The sequence below is a fragment of the Mobula hypostoma genome, chromosome 11, assembly GCF_963921235.1.
Source record: "Mobula hypostoma chromosome 11, sMobHyp1.1, whole genome shotgun sequence".
Lineage (NCBI taxonomy): Eukaryota > Metazoa > Chordata > Chondrichthyes > Myliobatiformes > Myliobatidae > Mobula > Mobula hypostoma.
Genome location: NC_086107.1, coordinates 27,809,314 through 27,831,892, shown reverse-complemented (window position 1 = coordinate 27,831,892; position 22,579 = coordinate 27,809,314). Strand labels below are relative to the sequence as shown.

General features: G+C 44.9%; 1 protein-coding gene across 5 annotated transcripts in view; it reads left to right on the top strand.

Moving 5' to 3' along the window:
* The first annotated feature begins 9,185 nt into the window (after positions 1-9,185).
* The window catches only part of alkbh3 (alkB homolog 3, alpha-ketoglutarate dependent dioxygenase), a 128,130-nt gene continuing 114,736 nt past the window's right edge, over positions 9,186-22,579 (top strand). For all 5 annotated transcript variants that reach the window (XM_063061786.1, XM_063061785.1, XM_063061783.1 and 2 more), the window contains exons 1-3: positions 9,186-9,278; positions 15,611-15,728; positions 22,118-22,215. In XM_063061786.1, coding sequence (XP_062917856.1) covers positions 15,650-15,728; positions 22,118-22,215 — 177 coding nt within the window. In that variant the 5' untranslated portion in view covers positions 9,186-9,278; positions 15,611-15,649. The remainder of the gene's footprint in view (positions 9,279-15,610; positions 15,729-22,117; positions 22,216-22,579) is intronic.

The window sequence follows — 22,579 nt, the reverse complement described above, 5'->3', positions numbered from 1 at the left end:
CTTCCTTGTGAAGCAGCCTGGGGAATATTCCGTCAGGCCCTGGGGACTTATCCGTCCTAATGTATTTTAATAACTCCAACACCTCCTCTCTCTTAATATCAACATGCTCCAGAACATCAACCTCACTCATATTGTCCTCACCGTCATCGTTCCCTCTCATTGGTGAATACCAAAGAGAAGTATTCATTGAGGACCTCACTCACTTCCACAGCCTCCAGGCACATCTTCCCACCTTTATCTCTAATCGGTCCTACCTTCATTCCTGTCATCCTTTTGTTCTTCACATAATTGAAGAATGCCTTGGGGTTTTCCTTCACCCTACTCGCCAAGGCCTTCTCATGCCCCCTTCTTGCTCTTCTCAGCCCCTTCTTAAACTCCTTTCTTGCTACCCTATATTCCTCAATAGACCTATCTGATCCTTGCTTCCTAAACCTCATGTATGCTGCCTTCTTCCACCTGTCTAGATTTTTCACCTCACTTGTCACCCATGGTTCCTTCACCCTACCGTTCTTTATCTTCCTCACCGGGACAAATTTATCCCTAACATCCTGCAAGAGATCCCTAAACATCGACCACATGTCCAAAGTACATTTCCCTGCAAAAACGTCATCCCAATTCACACCCGCAAGTTCTAGCCTTATAGCCTCATAATTTTCCCTTCCCCAATTAAAAATTTTCCCGTCCTCTCTGATTCAATCCTTTTCCATGATAATACTAAAGGCCAGGGTGCGGTGATCACTGTCCCCCAGATGCTCACCCACTGAGAGATCTGTGACCTGACCCGGTTCATTACCTAATACTAGATCTAGTATGGCATTCCCCCTAGTCAGCCTGTCAACACACTGTGACAGGACTCCGTCTTGGACACACTTAACAAACTCTGCCCCGTCTAAACCCTCGGAATTAATCAGGTGCCAATCAATATTAGGGAAGTTAAAGTCACCCATGATAACAACCCATGTTCTAGAGATTTCAGCAGGTCTTTTGCTGCTACCCTTGGGTCCTTTTTCACCTCTTTTGGCACTGCATGTGGTGCTCTCAGTGTGATCTTTGCAGGATGCCCACTCCTAGAGAAGAGTAGAAACAGTACTGAGTTTCCATCACTTGTAGACAATTTATTTTACTGTAGGCTGATGAACACTCAGTCTTTAAAAATGCTTCTGTTAGCCTTTTCCCGCTTCATGCATCTCTACAATTCCTCTAAGGTCCTCTGAAAGTTATTTTGATCGGGGCATGGTGCACCTAAACAGATCATTCCTGAGAAGAGCAGGTTCTGACTTTCTGTGTCTTTTATATAGGGCAGGACACCTCTACAACCCACATATCCAATCTCATCTTATTGATCGAAATACACGGCTCCAAACAGCTTTTGTAAAAGGCATTACCCCAGAGGTTTGCATACTTTTTCCAACAAATACATGTAATTTTGGATCATTTTTCTCAATAAATAAATGAACAAGTATAAAGTTTTGTGTTATTTATTTAACTGGGTTCTCTTTATCGAAGACTTTTAGGACTTGGGTGAAGATCTGAAAACATATTAGGTCATATTTATGCAGAAATAGAGAAAATTCTACAGGATTTTCAAACTTTCTTGCACCACTATATGTAAGCCATGCTTGCCAATGACATGTCCAGAATATGAGATTCATTCTCAAAGAACTCACATTTGTCTCTCTTGCATGCAGACCATACTCACTCAGCCTGGTAATCTCCTTACCAAGGTTACAGAGGTGCTCTTCATCATTCTTGCCAGTCACAATGATGTCATCAAGATAACATTGTGTTCCTGGGATACCTTGAAGCAGTTGGACCATTGCTGTTTGCCAAATCACTGGAGCTGATATGACACCAAAGATGAGATGATTATAATGGAACAGACCTTTGTGAGTGTTGATTGTGAGGAACTTCCTTGCTTGACTCCTTGATCTCCATTTGCAAATAGGCTTGTGACAAGCCAATCTTTGAAAACCTGCCAAAGATGCAAAAATGTCCTCTGTGCACGGGATACTGCACAGTACACAGCACAGGATTGATGCTCACTTTGAGGTCCATGCATACGCAAACAGCTCCGGCCTTCCCTTTCTTGGTCACCAGGACAGTGGGTATGGCGCAATTGCTCCATTCAACACATAAGGTTCTAACTGCTGTGTTTTGCATCAGTGTGTCAGATTCTGTGTTGTCTGATTCAGTTTCACATCCAGTCGCTTTATGCATTTGTTTAGTTTCATACTTAGAACTTCACGCGGTGTGGTTTTTGTCTTTGATTTGTGTTTTTTTGTCCAACTTGCACACACTGTCTATGTGGCCTTGTCTGTGACACTGACTGCAAACTTTTCCCTCATGGGAAGATTTGCCACATTGATAAAAGTTTTGGCTTTTTGCCCCATTCAGGGACATTTTGTGCATCTCACATTCTAAACGCTTTTTCTGTAGTTAAGGCGCATCCTTTGCTGCAAGCTCCATTGATATTGCAATGGTCAATGCCCATTCTAAGCTTAGGTCTCTTTCAGACAGTAGCCTCTTTTGAGCACCTTGACTATGCATGCCGAATACAAGGCAGTCCCTTAATGTAGCAGAAAGTCCATCTCCAAAGTCACAGTATTGGGAAAGTTTGCACAGTTCTGCAATGTATTCAGAAATGCATTCATTCTTTGGTTTCTTTTGTGTAACTGGTTTCTTTTCTCTTCTCTGTGGATTGTCACCTTGTCGTGGTGGAGAGGCTTGTGTGGTCCTGAGATCCCGAGAGCAATGCCGTCTGGAGCTATGCTCCTGGTAGGGTCACCCATGGCGGTAAGGTCGAGGGTGCGGTCCCTGACAAAGAACAATCCAACCAGGACCTCAGCGGTGGAAGAGGTGGATGAAGTTACTTCAAACTCAACGACTGTGAAGGTGAATGAAGGCTGCAACAAATCCACCAGCTCCAATTGCCGTGGTTTCCATGCCATTAGAATCAGTTGGTTGATTTGTGAAGCATCGTGTGCTTCTTGGAGTGCAACATCAAGCACACGTTAAACAAATACACGCACAGGCGTCTTTGCTCTGTGGGCCACTTCTTCAAGTCTTTCCACGATCAGGGGAGGGCGACGGGAGCAGGCAATGTGATGGCGGGAAGCTCCTAGTCAAGAACCAGCATGAAAGTGGTGAATACTCGATTCAGTCGCTCAACCTTTGGACAGAAGCAGGAAAGTTGTTCGGTAGCAGTATTCACGTAGGTAGCAGCCCTATTTAGGATCCACTCTGCTCACCCTAAACTGGGAGGGGGCTAGAAAAGGTGCCCTAAAATAGGCTGCTTCACCCCACCCTGTCTGGAAAGCTGCGTCCAGAGGGATCACCATCATGCGGTTGAAAAGCATCAAGAAGTGAAACTATGAAATTTGGAACCTGGAATATACGAACTCTGATGGATAACCCAAACTCAGACTGACCAGAGAGGAGAACCACCTTTGTTGCCCAGGAACTCCAAAAATTCAACATTGACATTGTTGCTCTGAGTGAGACCCGCAGAGCTGGAGAAGGGCAACTAAAGGAACAGCAAGGTTAATACACCTTTTTCTGGAAAGGACTTGATCCTGAACAACCAAGGATCCATGGATTAGGTTTTGCCATCCGAAACAGCCTAGTTCAAAAGCTGACAGAGCAATCACTGGGAATCAACAAACGTCTCATGACTCTGCGAATCCAACTCGTCAAGAACCAACACGCCACCATCATCAGCCCCTATGCTCCAACTCTGGACACTGAAGATGAAGTAAAGATGAACTTCTATGCCCAACTTGACGACATCCTTTCTTCTGTTCCCAACAATGCAAGATCATTCTCTTTAGAGATTTCAATGCCAGAGTCGGGAAAGGTAATAGGCTCTGGACTGGAATAATAAGCAAGGAAGGAGCTGGCAAGGTCAATGCCAATGGAACACTCCTGCTCACCAAATATGCTGAACACAACCTGGTGATTATAAACACTCTATTTCGCCAGAAAAACAGACACAAAGTCTCCTGGCAGCATCCACGCTCCAAACACTGGCACTTCATCAAATATATCATCATACAATCTCAGGACCAACAAGATGTACTGATAACAAAAGCTGTTTGTGGTGCCGATGAGTGCTGGACAGACCATCGTCTCATCTCGTCCACCATGAGAATGAAGATTCGGCCCAAAAGGAAACACCAAAATCAGAACACTATTAAGAAATTCAATGTTGACATCCTTCAAGACATCAACTATGTACAGAAGTTCCAACAAAATCTTCAAGAACAACTGCCTCAACAAATCCCACCATCTGTAGAAGAACACGGGAATCAATTGAAGAACGCTATCATCACCTCCTGCAAAGAAACAATTGGGTTCCAGATGAAGAAACATCAGGATTTGTTCAGTGGTAACGACAAACTACTCCAACAACTCATCGACGAAAGGAGGAAAGCTTTGATCACCTTACAAAATGACCAACAATTGGCTACCAAATGGAAACACTATCAGGAATGCAAGGCTGCAGTCCAGAAGAGCACCCGAAACCTGAAAAACCAATGGTGGAGGAAGAAAGCTCAGAAAATCCAATAACTAGCAGACGCGAACAACACTCGAGGCTTTTTCAAGGCAACTAAAGCTATTTTCGGCCCATCCACTCACGGTCAAGTCCCTCTCAAAAGCAAGGATGGTTCAACCATCCTGAAGACCAAGGCTGACATCAATTCTAGATGGAGGGAGCACTTTGAAGATCTTGTAAATCAGACCCTCTTATTTGACAGGAATGTGATTAACAACATTCCAAGACAGCCTGTTGACAACTCCCTAAGGAAAATTCCAATACTTGAAGAAGTCAAGGAAGCCATCAAAACCTTGAAAAACAACAAGGCCGTTGCACTCGATGGAATACCAGCTGAGGTCTACAAATTTGGAGGTAACCGGCTTCATTATCAACTGCATCAACTTCTCATCAAGATCAGGATAAATGAAGACATACCAGCAGACTTTAGAGACTCAGCAATCGTTACCATCTACAAAAGGAAAGGTGATCGATCCGAATGTGGAAACTATCGTGGAATTTCCCTGTTAGCAACAGCAGGAAAGATCCTCATCCACATCATGAACAACAGGCTCAAGCCTTTAGCTGAGAAGATGCTTCCGGAGACACAAGCTGGTTTTAGACCATCATGTGGAGCAATCGACATGATCTTCACAATGCGACAACTACAAGAAAAATGTCGTGAACAACTTCAACCTTTGTACATGGCATTCATTGACCTCACCAAAGCCTTTGACTCGGTATCAAAGGAACTCCTATGGGATGCCCTATCCACCTATGGATGCCCTGAAAAGTACATTCGAATCCTCAGACTCCTCCACGATGGCATGCTTGCCACAGTCATGGTCAGCAACAGTAACTGTGAGTCTTTTCAACTCAGATCAGGAGTAAAATAGGGATGTGTGATTGCCCCAACTTTGTTCACCATCTTCATTGCGACAATCATCCACATCATCAAGGACGACCTCCCCCGAGGAATCGAAATTATCTACAGAACAGATGGCAGACTTTTCAATCTTGCCCGTCTCAAGTCCAAAAACAAGACATCCATGAGTTCCCTCATTGCGTTCCAATATGCTGATGACAATAGTGTTGCAGCTCTCTCAGAAAACCACCTACAACAGATTCTGACTGCCTTCAACCATGCATACACGAAACTTGGACTCACCATCAATTCCAAGAAGACTCAGATCATCTACCAACCGTCACCAACTGAGAAAACCAACAATTCAACTTGGTGAAACAACCCTGGAAAACGTGGACCACTTTCCGTATCTTGGAAGTCACCTCTCCTCCAATGTGGACCTTAATGATGAGTTCCAACATCGTCTTAAATGTGCTGGAACAGCTTTTGGACGTCTCCGAACAAGAGTCTTTCATGATCGTGACACCAAAATGTTAGTGCACAAAGCAGTGGTGATCCCAACACTCCTGTATGCATCAGAAACCTGGACAACATACCGACGACATCTGAAGGCACTTGAAAAGTTCCATCAATGCTGTCTTCGAAACATCTTAAATATCAGCTGGGAAGATAGAAGAACCAACGTCAGTGTGCTAAATGAAGCAAAAAGAACAAGCATTGAAGCCTACATCATCAAGAACCAACTAAGATGGAGCGGTCATGTTGTTCAGATGAAAGACAGATGTCTGCCGATCTTCTACTCCTAGCTTAAAGAAGGCAAACGTAAAAGAGGTGGACAACAGAAGAGATTCAAAGATGTCTTAAAAGCCAACATGAAGAAATGTAACATCGACATCAACAATTGGGAAACCAATGCCAAGGACAGGAAACTCTGGCAAACCATCATCCGAGAAGGAACAGCAACTTTCGAAGCCAACAGATGTGCAGAATTAGAAGAAAAGAGAAGAAAATGGAAAGAGAGGCAGCAACAACCAAAGCCTGATCTGCCATCTGGAACTACCTGTCCTGAATGCGGAAGAACTTTCAAAGCCAAGATTGGACTCATAAGCCACTTGAAAGCCCATACGTAGATCAACAGAACGAAGACCAACATCCTCGACCTCGAGGGATAGCCACAATGATGACGACGGTTTCTTTTGTGAAACCTAAATCTCTCAGACATTACCAGAGTTTTTGTGCTCAAGTGATTTTGTAAAATTTCAACAGTTTTGTTGAGCTTCTCAGAAGTTACTAAGTTGCATAAGTGACTAACACACATCAAAGTTGCTGGTGAACGCAGCAGGCCAGGTAGCATCTCTAGGAAGAGGTACAGTCGACGTTTCAGGCCGAGACCCTTTGTCAGGACTAACTGAAGGAAGAGTTAGTCCGAGATTTGAAAGGGGGAGGGGGAGATCCAAAATGATAGGAGAAGACAGGAGGGGGAGGGATGGAGCCAAGAACTGGACAGGTGATTGGCAAAGGGGATATGAGAGGATCATAGGACAGGAGGTCCGGGAGAAAGACAAGTGGGGGGGGGGGAACCAGCGGATGGGCAAGGGACAGTCAGAGGGACAGAGGGAGAAAAAGAAGAGTGAGAGAAAGAATGTGTGTATAAAAATAAATAACGGATGGGGTACGAGGGGGAGGTGGGGCATTAGTGGAAGTTAGAGAAGTCAATGTTCATGCCATCAGGTTGGAGGCTACCCAGACGGAATATAAGGTGTTGTTCCTCCAACCTGAGTGTGGCTTCATCTTTACAGTAGAGGAGGCCATGGATAGACATGTCAGAGTGGGAATGGGATGTGGAATTAAAATGTGTGGCCACTGGGGGATCCTGCTTTCTCTGGCGGACAGAGCGTAGGTGTTCAGCAAAGTGGTCTCCCAGTCTGCGTCGGGTCTCACCAGTACATAGAAGGCCACATCGGGAGCACCGGACGCAGTATATCACCCCAGCCGCCTCACAGGTGAAGTGTTGCCTCACCTGGAAGGACTGTCTGGGGCCCTGAATAGTGGTAAGGGAGGAAGTGTAAGGGCATGTGTAGCACTTGTTCCGCTTACACGGATAAGTGCCAGGAGGGAGATCAGTGGGGAGGGATGGGGGGGACAAATGGACAAGGGAGTCGAGTCGGAAGCGATCCCTGCGGAAAGCAAGGGGGGGGGAGGGAAAGATGTGCTTAGTGGTGGGATCCCGTTGGAGGTGGCGGAAGTTACGGAGAATAACATGTTGGACCCGGAGGCTGGTGGGGTGGTAGGTGAGGACCAGGGGAACCCTATTCCTAGTGGGGTGGCGGGAGGATGGAGTGAGGGCAGATGTCCGTTCACCAGCAACTTTGATGTGTGTTGCTTGAATTTCCAATATCTGCAGTATTGCTGTTGTTTGCATAAGCGACTGTACGTTTTAGCACCCAATTAAGCTAAGAAGTGTGGAGACTTTCTTTTTCTCATCCATGTTGTTAGCATTACAATACAGTTCAACTCTCTCATTATATGATTCCCGGTCATTAGTACTATCAAGTTTGTCGACTTTCCCAACTAAGGCCTTCGTCACATCATTTTCACTTTAGCTTTGCTTGCTGTGCATGTCTCACTGTGTACTGTGCACTGACACTAATGTGCCCTTTTCTAGCATCTGTGACTACCTTCTCTGTATTAGTTCACTCTTCCCTCTCGCTGTCTCTCTCCCTTCCAACGAATTCTGCTGTCTCGTAACTATCGGTGCAGTTGGTGATATCTGCGGACATTCAGGTTCGTATTCGTCACCAGTTTGTTGTGTCTGTACAACTACACTTCAAATAAAGAAAGGCATACACTTGGAGATGAAGTTAACTTGTAAATTCACTTTGCAGAGAGCAATACATCAATGCGCATGGATAAGTTTTCAGTCAATAATTAGTACTAAGGGGAGTCACTGTGCTAAAAGAAATAGATCCATCCACTACACACGCATTCCCCCAGCTACCCTAACATCATGCCCTCTGTCCTGGCCTACCTTTCTTTCCCACCTTCACCGTTTAATCAGTCCCTTGGGATTTAAAAATGGCTTACTTCTATTCCTGTTTTATGGCTTTGAGTTAAGCAACAAACCCAATATGGAACTACAGACTCTTCCACAGATAGATAGTCGCTGTCACATAAGTCTTTCTAGTATATTTATTCTTTCCCTAGTTTTCTTTTTTGTCCCTTTATAACAGCTGGTCTGTACTTCCAGCATTTGTTGCTCTCAGCATAAACGTACTCGCGATGTTGCTCGTCGTCGGACTGAACAATAAATGTATAGGTACATCCAGGACAGACGTAGTTTGGATTGTGTTACGTGGAGACGCTGAATGAATTATTAAGTTGCAGAATAACAAAACGGTTTCGCTTTTAATTTTGCAAAAGTTCGAAGATTCTTCTTTACTTCCCTGAACCGCATCGTTTGGAAACTGACCACCTTCCCTCACTGCACCTAAACCGAAACTTTTCACACTTTCGCTCTACTCTTTCTTCTCTCTCCTCCCTCTTTTATGCTTATTCCACCTGTTGTTTTCTCCTATTTTCGTATTCATTTCAGACCGTGCTGTTTCCCGCTTATCCGCTACACGTACATCATGCCGACAATTCCCATTCTTGGCTGATCCTCGGTTAAAACAGACGCACGGTGCGCCGTCCTTTTGCGAGCTCGATTTGTTCAGAGCGGGGGTCGGGTGGGAACGATTTTACCGGGTCTCCTCTGTACTGGATCCGACCGGATTCGGAACTGTGACACAACGGAAGTCCGACTGTGAGGTTGGTGAGATCTGTGTCGGGAAGCGGGCGGAGTGGAAGTGATATCAGGGAGAAATGGAGTTAATGCAGACTGTGGTAAGAGATCTCCTACGATCTTATTGATTGGTGAAGCGGCGCAAGGGGGGCATTTAACTTCCTCCTTGTGCCTTATCATCTTCCAAGTAAACAACGAGACCTTTCTCCTATAACAACCAAGAATACCCCTGTACTTTCAACTAATACACTGCAAATTTTGTAGCAACGTATGTGAAGCTTCTCAAAGCAACAAAAAGAACAACACACACACACACACTGTCCAAATAGAATATTTTCTCCGCGCACACTAAATGCTGGGAAAACAATCAGCAGGTCAGGCAGCATCTATGGAAAAGCAACACACATAAAAAATGCTGGTGAACGCAGCAGGCCAGGCAGTATCTATAGGAAGAGGTACAGTCGACGTTTCGGGCCGAGACCCTTCGTCAGGACTAACTGAAAGAAGAGCTAGTAAGAGATTTGAAAGTGGGAGCGGGAGGGGGTGATCTGAAATGATAGGAGAGGACAGGAGGGGGAGGGATGAAGCTAAGAGCTGGAAAGTTGATTGGCAAAGGGGATACGAGAGGATCATGGGACGGGAGGCACAGGAAGAAAGGGGGAGGGGGAAGCCCAGAGGATGGGCAAGGAGGGACAGAGAGAGAGAAAAAATGTATATAATAATAAATAACGGATGGGGTACGAGGGGGAGGTGGGGCATTAACGGAAGTTAGAGAAGTCAATGTTAATGCCATCAGGTTGAAGGCTACCCAGACGGAATATAAGGTTGTAGTCTGGTGTACTGACCTCTACCTTGCCGAGGCACAGCATTAACTTGCGGATAACTCCTCTTATTTACCCCTTGATCATGACCCTACTAAGGAGCACCAGGCCATTGTCTCCCACACCATCACCAACTTTATCTGCTCAGGGGATCTCCCATCCACTGCTACCAACCTTATAGTTCCCACACCCCGCACTTCCTGTTTCTACCTCTTACCCAAGCTCTGCAAACCTGCCTGTCCAGGTAGACCCATTGTCTCAGCTTGTTCCTGCCCCACCGAACTCATGTCTGCATACCTCGACACTGTTTTATCCCCCCTTGTTCAATCCCTTCCTACCTATGTTCATGACACTTCTCACACTCTGAAATTTTTCGATGATTTTAAGTTCCCTGCCCCCCACCGCTTTATTTTCACCATGGATGTCCAGTCCCTATATACTTCCATCCCCCACCAGGAAGGTCTCAAAGCTCTATGCTTCTTTTTGGATTCCAGACCTAACTAGTTCCCCTCTACCACTACTCTTCTCCGTCTAGTGGAATTAGTCCTTACTCTTAATAATTTCTGCTTTGGCTCCTAAAGGTGTAGCCATGGGCACCCGTATGGGTCCCAGCTATGCCTGCCTTTTTGTTGGCATTGTGGAACAAGCCATGTTCCAGGCCTATACTGGTAACTGTCCCCCACTTTTCCTTCGCTACATCAACGACTGCATTGGCGCTGCTTCCTGCATGCTGAGCTCATTGACTTTATTAACTTTGCCTCCAACTTTCACCCTGCCCTCAAGTTTATCTGGTCCATTTCTGACACCTCCCTCCCCTTTCTGGGTCTTCCTGTCTCTATCTCTGGAAACAGCTTATCTACTGATGTCTACTATAAGCGGCTGACTCTCATAGCTATCTGGACTATTCCTCTTCTCACCCTGTCTCTTGCAAAAATGCCATCCCCTTCTCGCAATTCCTCTGTCTCTGCTGCATCTGCTCTCAGGATGAGGCTTTTCAGTCTAGGACGAAGGAGATGTCCTCCTTTTTTAAAGAAAGGGGCTTCCCTTCCTCCACCATCAACTCTGCCCTCAAACAAATCTCTCCCATTTCATGTACCTCTCCCATTTCACGCACATCTGCTCTCACCCCATCCTCCCGCCACTCCACTAGGAATAGGGTTCCCCTTGTCCTCACCTTCCACCCCCACCAGCCTCCGGGTCCAACATATAATCCTCTGTAACTTCTGCCACCTCCAACGGGATCCCACCACTAAGCACATCTTTCCCTCCCCCCCCCCCGCTTTCCGCAGGGATCGCTCCCTATGCGATTCCCTTGTCCGTTCGTCCCCCCGCCCATCCCTTCCCACCGATCTCCCTCCTGGCACTTATCCTTGTAAGCGGAACAAGTGCTACACATGCCCTTACACTTCCTCCCTCACCACCATTCAAGGCCCCAGACAGTCCTTCCAGGTGAGGCGACACATCACCTGTGAGTCGGCTGGGGTGATGTACTGCGTCCGGTGCTCCCGATGTGGCCTTCTATATATTGGTGAGACCCGACGCAGACCGGGAGACCGCTTTGCTGAACACCTACGCTCTGTCCGCCAGAGAAAGCAGGATCTTCCAGTGGCCACACATTTTAATTCCACATCCCATTCCCATTCTGATATGTCTATCCACGGCCTCCTCTACTGTCAAGATGAAGCCACACTCAGGTTGGAGGAACAACACCTTATATTCCATCTGGGTAGCCTCCAACCTGATGGCATGAACATTGACTTCTCTAACTTCCATTAATGCCTCACCTCCCCTTCGTAACCCATCCGTTATTTATTTATTATTATTATATATTTTTTTTCTCTCTCTTTTTCTCCCTCTGTCCCTCTCATTATACTCCTTGCCGCTCCCCTGGGCTTCCCCCCTCCCCCTTTCTTTCTCCCTAGGCCTCCATGATCCTCTCCCTTTTCCAGCCTCATATCCCTTTTGCCAATCAACTTTCCAGCTCTTAGCTCCATCCCTCCCCCTCCTGTCTTCCCCGACATTTCGGATCTCCCCTCCCCCTCCCACTTTCAAATCTCTTACTACCTCTTCTTTCAGTTAGTCCTGACGAAGGGTCTCGGCCCAAAACGTCGACTGTACCTCTTCCTATAGATGCTGCCTGGCCTGCTGCGTTCACCAGCAATTTTTATGTGTGTTGCTCGGAATATAAGGTGTTGTTCCAGAGTAAGTTTCAGGCCGAGACCCATCATCAAGACTGGAGAAAAATGATGAAAAGTCAGAGTAAGAAGGTGGAGGGAGGGGAGGAAGATATACACGGTAGTAGGTGATAGGTGAAACCAGGAGAGGGGAAGGGGTAAAGTGGAGAGCTGGGAAGTCAATTGGTGAAAGAGATAAAGTGCTGGAGAAGGGTGAATCTGATAGGACAGAAGACTATGGAAGAAAGGGAAGTGGGAGGAGCACCAGAAGGAGTTGATTGGCAGATAAGGAGACAAGGTGAGAGAAGGAAATGGGAATGTGTTGCTTGGATTTCCAGCATCTAGATTTTCTCATGTTTCTGATGAGATATCTTCTCCCTCCACACCCAGGGTGCCTGTCTGAGCACATCCCCTGTTCAGAGAGAGGCTCCCCCATCGCTTAAAAAAAGAGCATATCCCCATCTCCATAACATCTAGTGGAGGCAGGCAGGGTGGGGAAGCTACTCATCACAATTGTCAGAAATATGGCCGTGCCTGTTAAAAAATGAAGTTTCTGGGGAGAGTCTTACTGAAAGGTGATGTAGGCTTTGAGAGGTCAAATGGCTGACTATTCCTCAAACATGAGGAAATCTGCAGATGCTGGAATTTCAAGCAACACACATAAAAATTGCTGGTGAACGCAGCAGGCCAGGCAGCATCTCTAGGAAGAGGTACAGTCGACACCTCGGGCCGAGCCCCCCCCCGTCAGGACTAACTGAAAGAAGGGATAGTAAGAGATCCGTGGAGGAGCCGGAGTAGGCCCAAAACCTCAGTCTCAAGTTAATATAGCAGGGCAAGCCGCTACGAAATGTGTAACGGTGGAAACACTCACAACCTCAGTGCCGCGGAGAGAGGAGTGAACATCACAGGAAAGCGAGTGAAATTGGCCTAACCCTCGCCTTTGGTCCCATAGGAGCAGGAGTAGGCCATCTGGCCCATCGAGCCTGCCCCACCATTCAATAAGATCATGGCTGATCTGTCTGGAAACTCAGCTCCATCTACCTGCCTTTTCCCCATAACCTTAATTTCCCTACTAATCTATCTAACTGTATCTTAAATATATTTAGTGAAGAAGCCTCAACTGCTTCCCTGGGCATAGAATTCCACAGATTCACCACTTACTGGGAAAAACAGTTTCTTCTCATCTCTGTCCTAAATCTTCTCCCCTGAATCTTGAGGCAATGTTCCCTAGTTCTAGTCTCACCTACCAATGGAAACAACTTTCCTACTTCTATCTTATCTATCCCTTTCAAAATTTTGTATGTTCCTATAAGATCCCCTCTCATTCTTCTGAATTCCAGAGAATTCCAGGTGACTCAATCTCTCCTAAGTTAACCCCTTCATCTCTGGAATCAATCTGGTGAACCTCCTCTGCACTGCCTCCAAAGCCAGTATATATTTTCTCAAGTATGGAGACCAGAGCTGCACACACAGTACTCCAGGTGCGGCCTTACCAGTACCCTGTATAGTTGCAGCATGACCTCCCTGCTCTTGAATTCAATCCCTCTAGCAATGAAGGCCAACATTCCATTTGCCTTCTTAATAACCTGTTGCACCTGCAAGCCAACTTTTTGCGATTCATGCACAAGCACTCCCAAGTCCCTCTGCACAACAGCATGCTGCAATCTTTCACTATTTAAATAATAATCTGCTCTTCTATTATTCCTTCCAAAGCGCATGATCTCACATTTCCCAGTGTTGTATTCCATCTGCCAGACCTTGGCCGACTCACTTAACCTATCTATATCCTTCTGCAGACTCTCCACATCCTCTGTACAATTTACTTTTCCACTCAGTGTAATGTCATCAGCAAATTTTGCTACGCTACACTCAGTCCCTTCTTCCAAATCATCAATGTAAATGGTAAGCAGCTGCAGGCCCAGCACCGACCCCTGTGGCACCCCACTCACCACTGACTGCCAACCGGAGAAACACCCATTTATATCAACTCTCTGCCTTCTATTGGTTAACCAATCCACTATCCATCCCAATACACTTCCTCCAACTCCATGCATCCATATATTATTTATAAGTCTCTTGGGCGGCACCTTATTGAACGCCCTCTGGAAATCCAAGTATAATGACATCCACCTCGTCCCTCTATCCACTACACTCATTATGTCCTCAAAGAACTCCAGTAAGTTTATCACACAGGACCTGCCCTTTCTGAATCCATGCTGCGTCTGTCTAATGGAACCATTCGTTTCTAAATGTTTCGCTATTTCTTCCTTAATGACAGCTTCAAGCATTTTCCCGACTTCAGATGTTAAGCTAACTGGCCTATAGTTGCCCGTCTTTTGCCTACATCCTTTTTTAAAAAGTGGCGTGACATTTGCTGTCTTCCAATCCGCCAGGAACTGCCCAGAGTCTAGAGAGTTTTGGTAAATGATTACCAACGCGTCTACGATAACCTTCGCCAATTCCCTCAGCAGCCTGGGATGCATCCCATCGGGACCAGGGGACTTATCTAACTTTAGGCCCTTTGGTTTGCTCATCACTATCTCTTTAGTGACAGTGATTTCATCGAGGTCCTCACTCAGATTGTACCTTTTGGGATGAATTGCTATATTTTTTAGCATCCATCTGCTCCTGAACCAGCGTGGATAACTTCATTCACCTCAACGCTGAATTGACTCACTTTCAAGGACTTATTTACACTTTTTCTTATTATTTGCACGATTTATTTTCTTTTGCATATTAGTTGTTTGTCAGTCTTTGTTATTTATAATTTTTCATAAATTCTATTGTAAGTCTTTATTTTCCTGTAAATTCCTGCAAGAAAGTGAATCTTAAGGTAGGATGTGGTGACATACACTCAGTGCCCACTTTATTAAGTACACCTGTACACTGCTCATTAATGTAAATATCTAATCAGCCATCATGTGTCAGCAACTCAATGCTTAAAGGTATACTGACATAGTGAAAAGGTTCAGTTGTTACTCAGATCAAACAGTGGAATAGGGAAGAAATGTGATCTAAGTGACTTTGGTCGTGGAATGATTGTTGCTGCCAGGCAGGGTGGTTTGAGTATCTCAGAAACTGATCTCCTGGGATCTTCACACACAACAGTTTCTAGAATTTACAGAGAATGGTGTGAAAAATAAAAAAAAATCCAGTGAGAAGCAGTTCTGTGCTCAAAAATGCCTTATTGATGAGAAAGGTCAAAGGAGAATGGCCAGACTGCTTCGAGCTGACAGGAAGGCAACAGTAACTCAAATAACCAAGCGTTGTGCTGAAGAGGATGTCTGAAAGCACAACATGTCAATCCTTGAAATGGATGGGCTATAGCAACAGAAAACCATTTACATACACCCAGTGGCCACTGAGCACATATGTACTTTGACAATAAATTTACTTTGAACGAAAAAATGCTGTTTTTCTGAGGTTGTGCTCTTATAGTTTAGATTGCTATGACAGTGAAGAAGTGAGACAAACAACATGGCAGACAAAAGACAGCGGGCAAGAGTGCAGGGTTCATGGGCAGGCCACAGCAAGACTGCAACAACCGCATTTCAAGGTATGATATCAAAAATATTTTTCTTAAAAACTGAAGCAGAAAATTAGTATTGGTGATTTAATGGAGAAATTAAAGTGTATAGCAGTATGCATATTTGAATCAATTAGGGAATTGTGATTTAACAAGAGCTTATTGATTGAATGATCTGAGTTGCACTCTATATCTGGTCCACTCTGCCCCTATTGCCTTCAGTCAGTACTTTTTAACCATATATAACCATGTAACAATTACAGCACGGAAACAGGCCATCTCAGCCCGTCTAGTCCGTGCCGAACTTCTACTCTCACCTAGTCCCACCGACCTGCACTTGGTCCATAACCCTCCATTCCCTTCCTGTCCAAATATCTATCCAATTTAACTTTAAACGACAACATCGAACCTACCTCAACCACTTCTGCTGGAAGCTCGTTCCACACAGCCACCACTCTCTGAGTAAAGAAGTTCCTCCTCATGTTACCCCTAAACTTTTGCCCTTTAACTCTCAACTCATGTCCTCTTGTTTGAATCTCCCCCACTCTCAATGGAAAAAGCCTATCCACGTCAACTCTATCAATCTCCCTCATAATTTTAAATGCCTCTATCAAGTCCCCTCTCAACCTTCTACGCTCCAAAGAATAAAGACCTAACTTGTTGAACCTTTCTCTGTAACTTAGGAGATGAAACCCAGGCAACATTTTAGTAAACCTCCTCTGTACTCTCTCAATCCTATTGACATCCTTCCTATAATTCGGTGACCGGAACTGTACACAATACTCCAAACTTGGCCTCACCAATGCCTTGTACAATTTCAATATTTCATCCCAACTCCTACACTCAATGCTCCGATTAATAAAGGCCAGCATACCAAAAGCCTTCTTCACCACCCTATCCACATGAGATTCCACCTTCAGGGAACTTTGCACCATTATTCCGAGATTCCTCTGTTCTACAGCATTCTTCAATGCCCTACCATTTACCATATATGTCCTATTTTGATTAGTCCTACCAAAATGTAGCACCTCACATTTTTCAGCATTGTACTCCATCTGCCATCTTTCAGCCCACTCTTCCAACTGGCCTAAATCTCTCTGCAAGTTTTGAAAACCTACTTCATTATCCACAACGCCACCTATCTTAGTATCATCTGCATACTTACTAATCCAGTTTACCACCCCATCATCCAGATCACCAGATCATTCATAATGGACCCAGTACAGATCCCTGGGGCACACCGCTACACACCGTCCTCCAATCTGACACACAGTTATCCACCATTACTCTCTGGTGTCTCCCATCCAGCCACTGCTGAATCCATTTTACTACTTCGATATTAATGCTTAACGATTGAACCTTCCTAACTAACCTTCCGTGTGGAACCTTCTCAAAGGCCTTACTGAATTAAAAAAATATTAAATAGAGAATAGCAGTTACTGAGATATTTAATAGTGTAGAGTCTTAATAGTAAACAAGTCTTGAGTTGTTACAATTGAAGTTGTGTTTACAGTGCATTAGGATTTGCTGCATAGCTGGTGCAATGTGGGTTTTGCAGCCTGAGGGCCCATTGTATTGGGTTCTGACACAAGAAAGACTGCAGATGCTGGAAATCCAGAACAGCGCACACACAACGCTGGAAAACCTCAGCAGGTCAGGCAGCATCTATGGAGGGAAATAAACAGCTGACTGTACGTTTGGCTCAAAACTTTGTTTCTCACTATAGATGCTGCCTGATCTGCTGAATTCCTCCAGCATTTTGTCTGTACTGGATTCTGAGCTATGTTGCTCATATTTGTATCTTGGTATCAGCTGGTAGAAGGGGACGATTAGATCCTTTTAAGTTCCTCCTCTTTCCACATGTTCCCTATGGCTTAAGGACATAAATTGCCAGAATGACACTATCATTTACAGTAATTATTATAATGAGCCAAGGATGGAACGTGCAAATTTCCTAACAGTCATAATACCATAACACATAGGAGCAGAATTAGGCCATTTGGCCCATTGAGTCTGTTACACCATTCCATGGTTGATTTATTTTCCCTCTCAACCCCATTCTCGTGCCTTCTACCCATAACCTTTGATGCCCTGATTAATTAAGAACTTAGCAACCTCTTCCTGAAATTTACCTAATGACTGGGCCTGCACAGCTGTCTGTGGCAGTGAATTCCACAGATTCACCACCCTCTGCTTAAAGAAATTTTTCCTCATCTCTGTTCTAAATGGATATCCTTCAATTCTGAGGCTGTGCCCTCTGGTCCTAGACTCCCCTACTATAAGAAATATCCTCTCCACATCTGCTATTTCTTGGCCTTTTAAAATTTGATAGGTTTCAATGAGATTTCCACCCCACCCCCCCCCCCACATTCTTCTAAACCCCACCACTGTAGTGTCATCGACTTGCACTTCTCAGCACTGAGCTTGGCATGTCAACATTTCACATCATTAGCTTTTGAAATTATGATATGTCACTTCTGACATAGTCAGCACCTCAGCTCCTGATTAGATGCTGGAAAATATATATGTTCAACATATTGGTATTATTTACAAAATTACTTCCTATTTTCAGTATTCTTATATTCTTCCTGTTCAATTTATTTTCTTAAATGGGAAGAATTGGTAAGCATAAGCTTTGTTCCTATTTTGCTGTAGGCTCTTAAGCAGTGGTTTGGAGATAGTTTTTTTAAATAAACTTTCCTCAGGTATTGTATGTCTCCTATTGAACAACAGTGTCCAACAGATTCTTCCCAAGATTCCACTCTTACATCCCTTGATTAGTTTGTTATTACACACAGCCATCAAGGCAAAATTCTCCTTTCTATTTTTGCTTTCTCTTTCTCTTCTCAGTGCTTATTCACACATCTGCAAGGCAGAGCATGTACTGTATGTACACAACAACATGAATGAAATACGGTGGATGTGAAGCCACGTCCAACTTCGGCGTTCACTCTGCCGGGACACTGCCAGCAATCACTACTTTCAATAAGTGTCCCATTATTAAAATAAAATAATATTAAATTTTCAGTGCCAGACATAGAGTACCTGCATAGTTTTGCATACCATCAATTGTCACCTATGACTGTTGAAAGCAGTTTTGCCCCTACCATTGCATTTCATGAAGATCATTTTAAGGACAGTAATACAGAATCTTAGACATGGTAATAGTCATAGTCATAGTTTATTGATCCCAGGGAGAAATTGGTTTTCGTTACAGTTGCACAATAAATAATAAATAGTAATAGAACCATAAATAGTTAAATAGTAATATGTAAATTATGCCAGTAAATTATGAAATAAGTCCAGGACCAGCCTATCGGCTCAGGGTGTCTGACCCTCCAAGGGAGGAGTTGTAAAGTTTGATGGCCACAGTCAGGAATGACTTCCTATGACGCTCTGTGCTGCATCTCGGAGGAATGAGTCTCTGGCTGAATGTACTCCTGTGCCCACCCAGTACATTATGTAGTGGATGGGAGACATTGACCAAGATGGCATGCAACTTAGACAGCATCCTCTTTTCAGACACCACCATGAGAGAGTCCAGTTCCATCCCCACAACATCACTGGCCTTACGAATGAGTTTGTTGATTCTGGTGGTGTCTGCTACCCTCAGCCTGCTGCCCCAGCACACAACAGCAAACATGATAGCACTGACTCGTAGAACATCCTCAGCATCGTCCGGCAGATGTTAAAGGACCTCAGTCTCCTCAGGAAATAGAGATGGCTCTGACCCTTCTTGTAGACAGCCTCAGTGTTCTTTGACCAGTCCAGTTTATTGTCAATTCATATCCCCAGGTATTTGTAATCCTCCACCATGTCCACACTGACCCCCTGGATGGAAACAGGGATCACCGGTACCTTAGCTCTCCTCAGGTCTACCACCACCTCCTTTGTCTTTTTCACATTAAGCTGCAGATAATTTTGCTCACCCATGTGACAAAGTTTCCTACCGTAGCCCTGTACTCAACCTCATCTCCCTTGCCAATGCATCCAACTATGGCAGAGTCATCCGAAAACTTCTGAAGATGACAAGACTCTGTGCAGTAGTTGAAGTCCGAGGTGTAAATGGTGAATAAAAAGGGAGACAAGACAGTCCCCCGTGGAGCCCCAGTGCTGCTGATCACTCTGTCGGACACACAGTGTTGCAAGCACATGTACTGTGGTCTGCCAGTCAGGTAATCAAGAATCCATAACACCAGGGAAGCATCCACCTGCATCGCTGTCAGCTTCTCCCCCAGCAGAGCAGGGCGGATGGTGTTGAACGCAATGGAGAAGTCAAAAAACATGACCCTCACAGTGCTCGCTGGCTTGTCCAGGTGGGCGTAGACACGGCTCAGCAGGTAGAGGATGGCATCCTCAACTCCTAGTCGGTGCTGGTAGGCGAACTGGAGGGGATCTAAGTGTGGCCTGACCATAGGCCGGAGCAGCTCCAGAACAAGTCTCTCCAGGGTCTTCATGATGTGGGAGGTCAATGCCACCGGTCTGTAGTCATTGAGGCCGCTGGGGCGCAAAGTCTTCGGCACAGGGACGAGGCAGGACGTCTTCCACAATACAGGAACCCTCCGGAGCCTCAGGCTCAGGTTGAGTACATGGCGAAGTACTCCACATAGCTGAGGGGCACAGCCTTTGAGCACCCTGGTACTGACACCATCCGATCCTGCAGCCTTGCTTGGGTTGAGATGTTTCAGCTGTCTTCTCACCTGTTCAGCCGTGAAGCCCACCATGGTGGTTTCGTGTGGGGGAGGGGTATAGACATGAGAGCAGGATGGGGGACTGTGAGGAGGTGTAGGAGGGGAGAGTGGAACGTGTGTTGGTTGGGGGCCGACAACAGATGGCTCATGTGGGGGATGGGCAGGGGTCGCAATGTCAAATCTGTTAAAGAACAGGTTAAGTTCGTTGGCCCTGTCCACACTGCCCTCAGCTCCCCTGTTGTTAATTTGCCGGAACCCAGTGATGGTCCTTGTCCCCCTCCAGACCTCTCTCATGTTGTTCTGCTGGAGTTTCCACTCAAGCTTCCTCCTGTACCTGTCTTTAGCCTCCCTAATCCTGGCTTTCAGCTCCCTTTGTATTGCCCTCAGCTCCTCCCTATTTCCATCTCTAAACGCCCTCTTTTTAGCGTTCAGGATATCCTTAATGTCCTTTGTCACCCATGGCTTGTTATCTGAATAACAAAGGACAGTTCTTGTCAGAACATTGCCGTCCACACAGAAATTGATGTAATCATTGATGCATTCTGTGAGCCCATTAATATCCTCTCCATGTGGCTCGCAGAGTGCCTGCCAGCCTGTCACCTCAAAACAACCCTGGAGCGCCTCATAAGACTCCTCCGACCATTTCCTCACTGTCCTCGAGGTTGCAGGTTTACTCTTCACCAGAGGCAAGTAGCAGGGTTTTAGATGCACCAGGCTGTGCTCTGACCTTCCCAGTGGGGGGAGGGGAGAGGAGCTGTATGCATCCTTAACGTTAGTGTATATCAAATCCAGAGTCCTCTCCCCTCTGGTTGTACAGCTCACATACTGCGTGAAGTTGGGCAGTGTTCTAGCCATGGTAACCTGGTTGAAGTCACCTGAGATGGTAGTGAGGGCACTCGGGTGCTGGGTTTGTAATCTGGCTATGATGGTGTAAATGATGTTACACGCCGACGTCGTGTTGGCAGAGGGAGGGATGTACACAACAACCACAATTGCATGCGAGATTTCCCTTGGCAAATAATATTGCCGGATTTTAACAGCAAAAAGTTCAATATCTGGGCTACAGACACGTTCCTTGATCATAATATGCCCAGGATTGCACCATCTGTTATTTACCAGAACCACCAGCCCCCCTCCTTTACGCTTACCGCCCTCAGTGCAATTCCGGTCAGCTCGAACGGTCTGGAAGCCCTCTATGGAAACGCTTTGATCGGGTATGTCTTCGTGCAGCCACGTCTCAGTGAAACACATGACACTGCTCTCCCGAAATGTTCTCTGATTAAGTGAAATATAAGATAAACAGAACAAAAATCTGCAGAGGGAGTAAATTATAATTTAGAGCGAGTAGTATTTAGGAAATTGGTAAGTGGGCGATACAAAATGTAGACAAGTTTTTTTTCCAGTCCCATTTTGAAGATGTTTTCCATCTCAGATGATATCTTCCACAAGCATTTGTTAAATGGACCCAATTGTTATTTTTATTAATCACAGTACTTGATGTAATGTCCTCTTAAAGAAATATGAACATGTCTGGTGATAAATTTAGTATGTGACTGAAATGTGTACATTGGAATGTAGTCTTGTTAGAATGTATATCTTAAAGGAAACTTTGAAAACTTCATTTTTGAGATACCACATTGCTGAGAAAAATTACACTATAACACAGGGATCTGTTTCATGTTTATATTAACTGCATTTTAAAATATAGTGTGTTTCATCTATTTTTAGCTGGAAGACGTACTTCAGAAAATGTTGCTAGAACACATTGGCCATCAAAAGAACAGGCTGCAGCTGATAGGCGATTTGTCTTTCAAGACCCCACTGAGGTAATCTAAAGAATGGAATGTTTTTAAATGTGTGATTCTATTAGCTGAGTACATTATGTCCATTGTTACTGGCAGCATGATGCAATCCACGTATCAGATATCACTAATGTCCTTTTTTCCCAATTTTTTATTAGTTTCTACATAGAAGAATACAGAGTACAAGAAAGTATATATAAAAGGTCAAAAAAGATTTTAAAAAACTACCCATTACTTTATATCTATTCATAGTAACAATCTCATTACCCCGTATTCATGTAGGTTAGTCAATAGTTTTATTGTAATATACTAATTTATTACAAAAAATGAGTCTAACCCCTACCAAGACCGAAGCTGTTTATTAAGGGGAAAAAGAGGTAAAATACCT